The 12,841-nt window shown below is 42.1% G+C and overlaps 1 protein-coding gene across 4 annotated transcripts in view; it reads right to left on the bottom strand.

Annotated features, from left to right (window-relative positions):
• Positions 1-402: 402 nt before the first annotated feature.
• Positions 403-12,841, bottom strand: part of camk2d1 (calcium/calmodulin-dependent protein kinase (CaM kinase) II delta 1) — a 161,343-nt gene continuing 148,904 nt past the window's right edge. For 2 of the 4 annotated variants that reach the window (XM_080741295.1, XM_080741297.1), the window contains exons 15-19: positions 11,095-11,170; positions 6,967-7,061; positions 6,013-6,246; positions 5,061-5,775; positions 403-5,004 (exon numbers count right to left, since the gene is read on the bottom strand). In XM_080741295.1, the coding sequence (XP_080597421.1) occupies positions 6,014-6,246; positions 6,967-7,061; positions 11,095-11,170 (404 nt within the window). In that variant the 3' untranslated portion in view covers positions 403-5,004; positions 5,061-5,775; position 6,013. Of the gene's footprint in view, positions 5,776-6,012; positions 6,247-6,966; positions 7,062-11,094; positions 11,171-12,841 lie in introns of all 4 variants that reach the window. The other 2 variants (XM_080741298.1, XM_080741296.1) reach the window with 2 other exon arrangements.

Raw genomic sequence — 12,841 nt, 5'->3', positions numbered from 1 at the left:
GTATGGCCACTAGAGGTCATTAAATCGTTCTAAAAATAGCTCATTGTCATAGTGATGGTGCTGATGTTGACAGAAATAGAAGGGTTACATGTTCATGTAACCCTGTAACATCATGTATAATGTTAACATCATTAACATCAAATGTTCATGTAACATCATGTATAATGATGGAAATGAGTAATGGCTGTAGACATATCCTTTGAAGACAATAACGTTATACCCTCCTCGTCTTAGGCTAACAGTGATATTTTGAAAAAGTGGCAGAAATGTGTGCTGTTATTCACTTTCTCCTCTTATGTTTTTTGTAAACACTTGAATTGGTGTGCAAAGAAAGTATTGCTCAAAGAACAGTTCTGATATTCACTGGGGTTAATTTCACAACATCATTTGATAGACAACAGATTTGCCATAAATCACACTTTATTTAATATTTCTTAAACATACATCAGTCCATTCCAATCATGACAACGATACACATTATGTCCTTTTGTGAGAAAAAAAAAGAGTAATCACCTGGTTACGCTGTTGTTCTTTGTTTTTTGCAACCAATACAAATAAAACACCTACAGCCTAATAGGCTTAGTCTAGTAGGCTACAAGCTTTACCATTGGACGTGAAAACATCTGGGGGCGGAAGAATGGACGAATATGTCGCATTCCTAAGACAAAGAAAACTGTATTATAGTAAATTTACTTTTTTACATTTATTGTAATACAAATATTGTCTTACGAATTCAACAAAAAACTAAAAATATTATTGAACTCTAGTCTTCATGTCGTGAGTAAATAAGAATAAAAAACATTCCGGGGGTGAACTACTCCTTTAAAGGTTTGGCCCACTGGATACAAAGGACACATGGGTGCGCAGGGACTGCATGGAAGCAGAGAAAGGGAACCAACAAACCAACCAACAGTGGTTCTCAAAAGTAATTGATTTCAAGAGTGGACAGAATGGAACCGTTTTCTACAGTTACAGACCTGTCCATTTGATATGGAACCCCCTCAAGGAATCCTGAGGGTCCCTGGGCCACACTTTGAGAACCACTGCACTACACACTAATGGTTCAAGCTTTTAAGGCTGCAACCCCCAAAATGATAGCTGATCTACTAGCTCTCTACAACGCATCGGTGTTGTGAGCTTGTAGATCAACAATGTTGCACAATGCACATTAGAGCTGATGTAAGTAGTTTTCTGCTGATTCGTTTTTTGATTGCTTATTTTTATTTGATTATATTCAGACAGCTAACGATGCTCCCTAAAGATATCTAGTCTCTGTGACACTTCCAGAGGCCGCATTCTGCCTCCAAAACCATTGTGTTATCTGTAAGAAGAGCAGCGTTATCAAGCAGTTCTCAAAGTGCAGAGGGATAAAAAGAGGGGTTCTAAATTGACCCGTACAAGTCTGTAACTCTGGCAGTGTACAAATGGTTTGAAAAACACTGAGTTAAGGTCTTTGCACACTGCTGCGTTTTTCGGGCCGAATATCGGAGTGAATTTCGGAGTGCGTGAATAAGAAAATCAACCTCACGTTATGTCAGTCACGTTTGCACACTGCCGCCCGGTTCGTATTTATTTTCGGACCAGGGTTGATTTTTCCCGATTTTCGCAGCTGTCGCACTGAGTCTCTTGCTCTCTCTCTCTTACCTCTCTCTCTCCCTGGCCTACGGCTTTCGGATTTCCAAAACGCAACGAAAACACGCAGTGCAGTGTTCAACCACCTTTAGACCTGTCAATTCTATAGCCCCGGTTTGACTCGACTGGTTCATGCACCAATGAGCTCAGGGGCGTGCAGAGAATGTTAGAGAGGCAGGTGCTGAAATTTCTAAAAGGACTTTTTGGTGAAAATATTGAAAACATAATGTGCTTGATACCACTAAACTAAGCATAATCAAGTCAATACTGGATAGTGGAGATGTGGCGTAACAGCATGGATTTCTACACAGAGAGGGCAATTCTTTTTAAGATGCTGCATTCAAGTTCAGGAGAGTTCGAACAAGGCAATGCTCTTGAATGCTGCCTTCAGGTATGGCATGGAAAGAGGGCAATAGAGGAGGCAGACTATGGCCCCTAGAAGTGTCACAGTGACTAGATTTCTGCAGGGAGCATTGTTAGCCGTGTGGATATAAGAAAATAAAATAAAATGATGAATAAGCAATCATCCAAAGATCTGCTATGTCAGCAGAAAGCTTTTCATATCATCTTTAAGCCAAATCACCTGGGGCTAAAGAACTGGGACCAGAGGGAACACCAACTCCATCAAAAATCACAATACATTATAAAAGTAAACAAACAAGAAATATAGCAACCGATAGAATTCACAAAATTTGCTCCTTATGAAAATATGATTTGACATTTAACGTTTTCCACGAGTCATACGATGGCCTTTTAGTAAGTATACGTACAATAAATCTATAGTTTACATTCTATCGCATACACTGGCATACGCACACCCACGCACACGCTCACACACACACACACACACACACACACACACACACACACACACACACACACACACACACACACACACACACACACACACACACACACACACACACACACACACACACACACACGTTTCTCTGTGATGAGGTGAACACAGACGTTAATAGTAAAACACTTTTTCCCCTACATATTTTATTTAAAATCCATATCATTCTTTGCTTAATATGCCAGCTGTAAATGATTTAAAAAAAAAGAGTCATATATCGTCGTTGTCGGGTGAAAACCTTGTATGTCCAAGACCTTTCGTTTTGTATTTATCGTTTTAAAAATGAACTAAACTAGTGAAAACAGCAGATCTACAAGCACACAACGCCTCGTACCACGAGGCGTTGTGTGCATGTAGATCGGCTGTTTTCACTACTTTTGTGCGACGGCCTCGTACGATGAAGATACGAGGTTTCTGCCCGACAACGACGGTATGTCAGATTTCCAGACTCAAGGCCAACTTCAAACACTCCCCAGATAAAGCAGAGATAGGACGGCCTACCGTAGAGCGACTTTACTTAACAGCACATCAACCACCAAAACAAATAAAATCTCATTTATAGAATCACCATAATAATAGAAAAGCAAGCTTGTCGTTTGTACTCATAAGCCTTGTATATTTCTGAAAAAGAAAAGATACACTTAAAAAGGAGATATGTGTTATATATATTGGTCATCGTGCCTATGAAAAGGCAAAGCGTCACATTGAGCGCTCGTCCGTTAATCGACGAGTCCTTTGAAATATTGAAAACAAAAGAATGACACTATTACTGTTAAAGGCTGAAAGCTTTCCTAGGCTGTTTCAACCAAAAAATCCTGACATTTCTATGGGAGACACACACCTGCTGTGGACGGCACACGTCAAAACAGCCGCCCGAGAATTTTCAATGAACATACCCACACGGCGTCATGCACGCGTTCACTGTTATATTTTCCAGGCGTTGCCGCGCGGTGAAAAACGACCGCGTGCCATCCGCAGCCGGTCTGTGCTCCCCTTTAGACCAGGGGTCTTCAACGTTTTCAGCTCAAGGACCCCTTAGCTGAGAGAGATTATGCAGGGACCCCCACAACCTTGTCATAGATTCCATTAAGTTTCATCGTTTGACAGCACAATCATCAGTGTATATTTTGGATTCATGACAATTTGTGTTTTCAGATATTTAACCACTTGAACCGTCAATACTTAATAAACTTGACTTTTCACTCTGTACTTAGTCTGCTCTTTTTCCCTTCTACACCAAACTCCTTTGCCAAAAATAGCCGATCTACAAGCTGCTATTTTTGGCTAAAGTTCTCCGAATATGGACGCTAGGGTTCAAGTGGTTATTATAAAAAAGGAGGAAAAAAAGTTTATATCACGCAATGATTTGGAGGACCCCCTAGGGGTCCCGGACCCCCTGTTGAAGACACATGCTGTAGACCAGTGATTCACAACCTTTATTTCATTTTTGTATTAACTGACCCCCTATTTCATATGCAGTAGGCCACGGACGCCGTAGTTGACTTCGATTTCCGTTTCCTTTTCTGTTCAGTTTGTCATAGCTTAATTTGATTGGCTCAGCAGCAGAGTTGAACTGGAAACACCAGGATTCCCACACATTTTTACCAATTCATTTCCAAAACATTTCCAGAATATTTAACCCGATTTCCAGGACTATATAACAATAATTCAGCTCAATAACAAGTCGCTTACTCCTATGCCCAAAGACAGGTAGTGTATGCCAGTGGTTCAACTTCTCAATCTTTTCAGGCTGTGACCCCTGAAATAATCATATTTTAACTGGGGCCCCGGCACCCTGACGAGCACTAAGAGTTGAGGAATTTTGTATAACACGTTTCTATTGTGAAAATAGCAGATCTACATGTTCACAACGCCTCGCAACGGCTATTTTCATAATTTCTGCCTCTAATATTTGACAATTTGGCCCATGTTTAATTGGTCATTTTAGAGGTATTAACAAAATCAATAACCAAAGACAAAGCATAGCTATTTTTTCCAGGACCTTCCAGGACCCTTGATCAATTCCAAAACTTTTCCAGTACTGGAAACATATTATATTTCTAATTTCAAAATATTTCCAGGAATTTCATGACAGTGGAAACCCTGAAACACACAACACCTTTTCATACAGTTCAAATCGTGTGTATCCTCAAGACCTCAACCCACTGAGCTTCAGTAAAGACCCGCCCCGCGGAAGCTTCTGATTGGCTGAACCGGAGGTATAGGGAGCGCTTTGTTGTATCCACTTGGACCGCGCGGAGGTGCCGAAAGTCGGGGGGGATGAAGATTTACTATTCTGTCCATAACGGCACATAACTCCGTAACGGCGCTGAGTCGGCTCACGCGACCTTCGCAGCGCTCGACACGGCAACTTGCTCGCTCGGCGGTGTCTCGCTTGGCTCAAGGTCGCCTGAAACGGCGCGCCTCCGTCATCTCCACGGTAAACAAGCGCTCCTTTACAAGAACCTAACTGAACCCTGGTGGGTTGGGGATTCACACGTTCAAATCTGCTGCTGATCCAATCAAATGAGGCTATGGGACCTGAGCCAATCAAATGAGGCTATGGGACCTGAGCCAATCAAATGAGGCTATGAGAAACAGGAACCGGAACAAGGAAACAGGATATGCCACCTTTCAGGAAAAGGGAACCAAAGGGACCTGTAGGGATAGATATAACAGTGAAACTTTGATCAAAATATAGACATTAAAAGGAGTGGTTCAGACCCTAAAATGGTTAATTTATTGTCTCCATGGCGTGAGTAATCAATAGAAAAAGTCATTTTGGGGGTGAACTACACCTCACCTATCAGAATTTAAATTCCCCCCTGCCGGAACCACCCCCCCAAGGACCCCTGGGGGTCCCCACGTTGAGAACCATTGCAGTTGAGCCACAAGTATTACAGATGAAGAGAATATATCCTCCACAGTTAACTCCTTTGAAAACTATTTAAATCTTTAGAAACGCGACTAAAAAGGGGTCCAGGCCAAAAACCAAAACGAAACAATACACGCTTCAAAATAAAACGAGAACAAAAACAGCACACATTCTCTCTAAAAAAAAGGATATATTGGGACATTGCGTTGTTTTTTTCTTTTCTTTTTATTGTTTCGTTTATGTTTTTTCGTATTTTTTTTACGCCAACAAAAAAATCTTCAATCCAGCAGCAACGATAATGTAAACAACACTCTGGAAAGGGGGTTCTAGCGTCGACATTTGGGGGGAGGGGTCTTGTCTGCTGTTGGCGTCCGGTAGTGGTGTCAGCCGCAGAGGGTCTTCCTCTCAACTGGAACACAGAGACACATTGGGGTTTTCATACTCAAAGGTTTTATGATGATTTCAAAAAACAGTTTAGTCTGAAACAGTGATAAATCAGCCAACAACCCACTCCCTCTCATGGTAAATGGCTTACATCTAGGAGGGGATGGAAGATGGATGGATGGAATACAGTCGGACAAGTACTATATAATAATTATGTCTAAAATCTAAAATGTTACAGATACTTTCCCGGGTTTTAAGTCACCTTACTTGGCGGGCACGGTGGGCGATCCGGAGCGGTGGAAGTGGATGTTCTGCCACTTCCCGTCGCGGCGGTGCCAGATGCGCGTCTCCTCAGACTGCATGGTGCGCGGCAGGCCGCCGGCGTCCATGTACTGCGTCAGGCGGATGTAGGCGATGCACGCCGCCTCGTCGCCGATCAGGTGCACGTGAGGGTTGAGCAGGATGGTGTGGATGGGCAGCTTGCCCTTGGACAGAGCTGTGGACGCACAGGGAGGGGGGAGGGAGAGAGGGAGAGAGAGAGAGAGGCAGTAGTGGAAAAAGTACTACAATTAGAATGTTGTACTCAAGTAAAAGTATCAATACTACAATATAGAAACTGGGGCTAGAAAACAGCCCACAAAACTATGGTTTTGTGGTGAAATTTTCACAGTTTTGTGGGGTCCATTCTTAGCCCAAGGAATGTTTTTCCATGCAAAACAAATGCTTGCAATGTGACCGCCAAGAAAAACTTGAAGAAAAACTCAAAGAAGATTTTTTGGAGGGGCTCTCTTTTTCCTGTATAGTAAGTGAATGGGTAGGTGCAAGAAATCATTAAAAATGAAGCCCTTGGGACGATATTTCAGCTTGGCACCAGGCAGAATCTTAAAACATACCCTTTAAGGATTAAGAAAAAAACAGGTGACAAAACAAAAAAAAGACACCCTATGCGTGTGGACCCCCCTTTCCTACTAGATTAAACACTCAAGTAAAAGTCCGGAATTCAAAATATACTTGACTAAAAGTTTGAAATGTATTAAAAGTACCAAAATAACTCAATATCCAGAATGTTCCATTTCAAGACAATCTTTTGAAAATAGCAGATCTACAAGCTCACAATGCGTCGCGATGCGACGCATTGTGAGCTTGTAGATCTGCTATTTTCAAATGGACGAAGTGCGTTCAGCGAGTTCTTTCACCGCTTTGGAAAAAACGTTACCGTTCTCAAAGTAGAAGCGGTGGAAGTCGGTGCCCTCCACCAGGTTACCCAGGGCCTCGGGCTCAAAGGAGGTGAGACCTGGGTCACAGATCTTCCTGAAGGAACACAAACACACTGACATCACCAGTAAGACTCCCTAATCGGGAGATAAGCGACCGTTGGTCGCTTATCTCCACAAATATCACAGCCTCCACCTCTCACGTCATACGGGCAGCCAGTTACACCTGGAATGTTGAATCTCCATATATGGAGATAACCTACCCATCACACAAAGTCTGACCTCACCAGCCCATACCTGGGCATGGACGACTTATATCTCCATATACGGAGATGGCCATATATGGAGATACGATGACATCACAGAGTCCACAGCTGATGATGTGGCGTGATGTCATACAATACACAAACAAGCCCTATATAAAGGGGCAATTCTCACCAGGGAAGAGAGCATTCCCCACTAGCTGAGTATCTTAAGATGGTTGGATGTGATGATAAGCCACAAATAGGCCAAAAGTTTGTTTTACCAATTATCAAGACATACGGGCAGTTGACAGTTTGCCATTGTTACTCATTGAAGTTGAATCTCCATCTGAATCCCTTTTATGCCCATATATGGAGATCCCTGCTCTGAGTATCTGACATCACTAATCCCTTTTATGCCCATATATGGAGATCCCTGCTCTGAGTATCTGACATCACTAATCCCTTTTATGCCCATATACAGTATGGAGATCCCTAACAGAATCCATTTTATGCCCATATATGGAGATACCTGCTCTGAGTATCTGACATCACTGTGATGTCACCTGTTTATGCCTAAATATGGAGATCCCTGCTCTGAGTATCTGACATCACTGTGATCTCACCTGTGATGTCACAGTGACACATCACCTCAGTATCTGTGATGTCACAGTGACACATCACCTCAGTATCAGGCGTTACACGTATACATTGAGCAGGGCAAAGGTGTGACGTGTGTGACGGACGGACGGACGGCCGGTGGAGGTTTTCATACTAAACTGCGACCTTACGGTCGCAATGATTCTGAGCAGCATCTAGAATCCGTTTGGATAGAGATCAGCGGTTTTCAACCCTTTTCATACCAGTAAGACTCCCTAATCTGGAGATAAGCGACCGTTGGTCGCTTATCTCCACAAATAGGCCAAAAGTTTGTTTTACCAATTATCAAGACATACGGGCAGTTGACAGTTTGCCATGGTTACTCATTGAAGTTGAATCTCCATATATGGAGATAACCTACGCATCACACTAAGTCTGACCTCACCAGCCCATATTTGGGCATGAGCAACTTATGTCTCCATATATGGAGATATGATGACATCACACAGTCCTCAGCCGATGATGTGGCGTGATGTCATACAATACACAAACGAGCCCTACAGTATAAAGGGGCAATTCTTGCCAGGAAAGAAGCATTTCTTCGACTCAGACCTTATCGCCAGGGTTGGCTTATAGCAGCTGTCGGTAGGACCATATATGGATTCTGTTAGTGTGGATCTCCTAACAGGGCATCATCTGGGATACAATCCCTTTTATGCCCATATATGGAGATCCCTAACAGAATCCCTTTCATGCCCATATATGGAGATCCCTAACAGAATCCCTTTTATGCCCATATATGGAGATCCCTAACAGCATCCCTTTTATGCCCATATATGGAGATCACTAACAGCTAACAGAATCCCTTTTATGCCCATATATGGAGATCCCTAACAGAATCCCTTTTATGCCCATATATGGAGATCCCTAACAGAATCCCTTTTATGCCCATATACGGAGATCCCTAACAGAATCCCTTTCATGCCCATATATGGAGATCCCTAACAGAATCCATTTTATGCCCATATATGGAGATCCCTAACAGAATCCCTTGTATGCCCATATATGGAGATCCCTAACAGAATCCCTTTTATGCCCATATATGGAGATCCCTAACAGAATCCCTTTTATGCCCATATATTATGGAGAAATCCCTGCTCTGAGTATCTGACATCAGTGTGATGTCACCTGTTTATGCCCATATATGGAGATCCCTGCTCTGCGTATCTGGTTGCTATGGTAAACAGCTGGTTGCTAGGGTAAAAAAACATGGTTGCTATGGTAAACAGTTGGTTGCTAGGGTAAACAGTTGGTTGCTAGGGTAAAACCATGGTTGCTAAGGTGGTTGCTAACGTACACTAACAGACCAGCAACAACAGACTGTTGCCACAGCAACGTACACAAAGGTTTGTGTACACATGTGGTGTGATGTCATACTGATGCGGAGATATGAGCAGGGCAAAGGTGTGACGGACGGACGGACGGACGGACGGACGGACGGCCGGTGGAGGTTTTCATAGTAAACTGCTCCCTGACGGTCGCAATCAAGGTCCATTATTTATTCAGCATTTTAGCCACGGAGTCCGCAGAACACCATTTAATGAGACTTGGCCGACCCAAAGCTTGGAAATATTTTGTTATCTTTGGATAGGATTTTGTCCACAATTCCATGCTGTATTGATGTGGTGCCATAGGAGACATGTTTACGGGTCCATTTGGTTTAATGTTACGCTCTCAAGAGTTAAAGATCTATAAGGGTTCATTTGGTTACCGATTCTCCATAGATTTTGCTGGGACCACCTGGAACCCTCTTAAGGACCACTGGTTAAAAACCACTGATATAGTGCATACAGAAACGTGTACAGTACATCGCTTGCCATGACAGTACTGCTGACATGGTGTATGATGCAGTACAACAATGTAAGCCATCCAGTGCAGAATATACACATTCAAGAGTGTTACCAGATTGGTTTAGTTATGCTTGTGATGTCTTTGATAGCATCCTGAATACACCTGATGTTGTTTATGTTGACACCAGTCACAAAAAAAAGGGCTGTGTTTTTTATCTGTACATGGACCAAGCTTTCCTAGATAAACATTCTAATACCAACCATTACTTGGAACCATAACAGACTTAGGCTACAGATGTAGACTGTATACTCATGTTTGGAAGCCTGGGCCCTGTATAAACTGACCATGAGTTGCTTGAAGAGCAAAGCCAAACAACTTGCTAAATATTGCTCTGTTTCAGCTGTTAGGCTGTGTGTTCGTCTGTGTGGATGAGAAGGTGCTATTAGGTGCCCATGAACTGTCCCTATTACATTTGTTCCCCTGTTATTTTTTTATTTTTTTGCAATTCTTTATTTACTAAAATGTATGTACATCCTGCCACAAAATTCCATCTATATTATATACAGTATGTATAACATTGAACATTGGTAGAGGATGATCTTGTTACAGAATAAAACTCTTCCTAAAGTACCATCCATTTTCTTTTTTTAACAATCAAGTTGAACTTAATGAAGTGAATTCACACAGACAAAAAAAACATAAAAAGGCAATAAAATAAAAAAATATGAACTATATACATTGAGGACAGGGAAGCTGACATGAAAAAGAAATATCAGAAAAAACAAAGAGAACCTAGTGGCTTTCCACCAACTATGTCTTTATGTTAGAGGGGAAGGAAATCGCATCCAAAGACTGATTGAAGTTTGAAAATAAATACAAGCAAAAAACTAGTGTCTCACCATCTTATACTAAAGCCAGACCCAGTCCAAATTGCAAAAGTAACCCAGTCCGACCATAGTTTTAGGAATTTTTCCATTTGCAGGCGGAGCGAGAAGGTCATTTTCTCCATTATATATATATGTAATTTACTATATCCACACAGTCCTCCTTTTTAAGAGGGTCAGAAAGTAACCAGTGTCTGGTGATGTTTTTTTTGCAAGCGAAATAAGTTCCCCTGTTAATTCATATTAATTTGTGTATTCAAATAAGGAATTAAAATGTGTGTGTAGCGAATTGCTGGTAGATGTTTGTAGACCAGGAAACCTATGTTCTTTGTTATGAAGTACCATTCTGCCATCTAGTGGGGTATCTTTTCACTGCAGTGTGCTTTGCAGCAAACCTTTTGATACCTATTCGACTTCATATACATTTTAATAGCAACTTTTAATGAAGAGTTAATTCAACTTTGAATGATGTCTGCGAACAATACTAAAATAAAGTTTAATCATGCCAACATATAAAACAATAACACAAAAAATAAAGTTAAATTGTATTCACGTGTAGGCTTCAAAGTCTCCATTGTTGATGGCCTCGATCAGCTGCTCTGTCACTTTGATGATCTCCTGTTTACGAGCTGCAACACACACACACGCACGCGCACACGCGCACGCACACACACACACACACACACACACACACACACACACACACACACACACACACACACACACACACACACACACACCTGTGAACACCTTACACAAAGTTTGACATGAACCACTCGTGTGCTGAACACAACCACACTAAGCCAGGAAAAGCACGGAAAAGTGGAACCCCGGTCAGGACGCAACTGCTGATTCAAACTCAGAGAGTGTACAAATGGAACCAAATGGACCCGCACGGGTCCATTTGGTTTCCATTTGTACACTCTCTGAGTTTAACTGTGTAGCAGTGTCAATCCAAAAGTCACTGCCAGGAATCTCAGGGGGGCCCAGGGTACAAAAGGCGACAGACACAAAATACTGTACAAACACACATACTGTACACTGATACTAGGAATGCACGATTAATCCGTCATCATTTTGCTATGGGCGTTATTGGCCTTAAAAAAATGCAACATCGGTATCTTATGCAATATCAGAATTATACATCGGTTTTAGGCAATATCTTAGTTTATAATATTGTATAATGTTTCAATAGGTCATATTTATGTTTAAATGTCAAGCTGAAGAAAAACTTTAGTGATGATGAAAGCTGCAGATTCAATCAGTGAAGGGAAAAACTGATTTAAGTAGTTTGAAATACAGTAATATCATCATCAGCAGGCCTAACGAATCAGGTAATAAGAATGCACTGTTTATTATATGTATCTGCATCCAGAATCACAGTTACTGTACAACAGGTTTAAGGTAAACCCTACTGGAAAACTTGCATTGCAATATCGCTATCGGGTCGAATTGACCGTTCAATTAATCGGGTATCAGACAAAATCTCAATATCGTGCATCCCTGCTGTACGCACACACATACACACTCACACGCGCGCACACACACACACACACACACACACGCACGCACACACACACAGAGGATCTGAGTAGAGGCCTGTGAGGAACGGTACGGTATAAAGTGAGGGAAAAGTCAGCGTGGTTCACAGTTAAACGACAGTACACAACGTTACCTTTCATGCTAAGTAGGACACCTAGGAGATAACCAATGCAAAACAATGAACAAGTGCACTTTTCAGCCACAAAACAAACACTTCCGGTTGTTACAGTACGTTGACACGATGGAAATGACAGCGATATGACGTTTTATGGCGTGGTGAAAATGGTGTACGGAAAGCAAATGAAGGGGGGAAAAAATCGTGAAGCGTACAGTCTGTAAAGCAGGCCGTGGACTTAGACGTAATTATATATTTATTTTAAACCATGCTACTTATGTACTCATGTACAGATTAATAATTTGGGGCGGCATAGCTCAGGGGTAGAGAAACCGTTATTAGAGCACGAAGGGTTCCCGAAGGGTTCCCAGTTCAAATCTAGCCTAGTAAACGACCAACTTCCGTTCTCCAGGAGGATTCCAATGAAATGGTTTCTGGAAGAGGGGCGGGTACGAGGCTAGTTCAAGTCCGGGCTCCCCCTGAGTTAATGTCGAAGAGTCCTTGGGCAAGACTCTGAACCCCTAATTGCTCCCGGTGAGCAGGTTGGTGCCTTGCATGGTTTCCTCCACCACCGGTGTATGAATGTGTGCGTGAATGGGTGAATGTAATGCACAATCTCTGTAAAGCGCTTTGGATAAAAGCG

Source organism: Nannobrachium achirus (assembly GCF_963921795.1).
Source record: "Nannobrachium achirus genome assembly, chromosome: 14".
Taxonomy (NCBI): domain Eukaryota; kingdom Metazoa; phylum Chordata; class Actinopteri; order Myctophiformes; family Myctophidae; genus Nannobrachium; species Nannobrachium achirus.
This window is presented reverse-complemented; position numbering and strand designations above follow the sequence as displayed.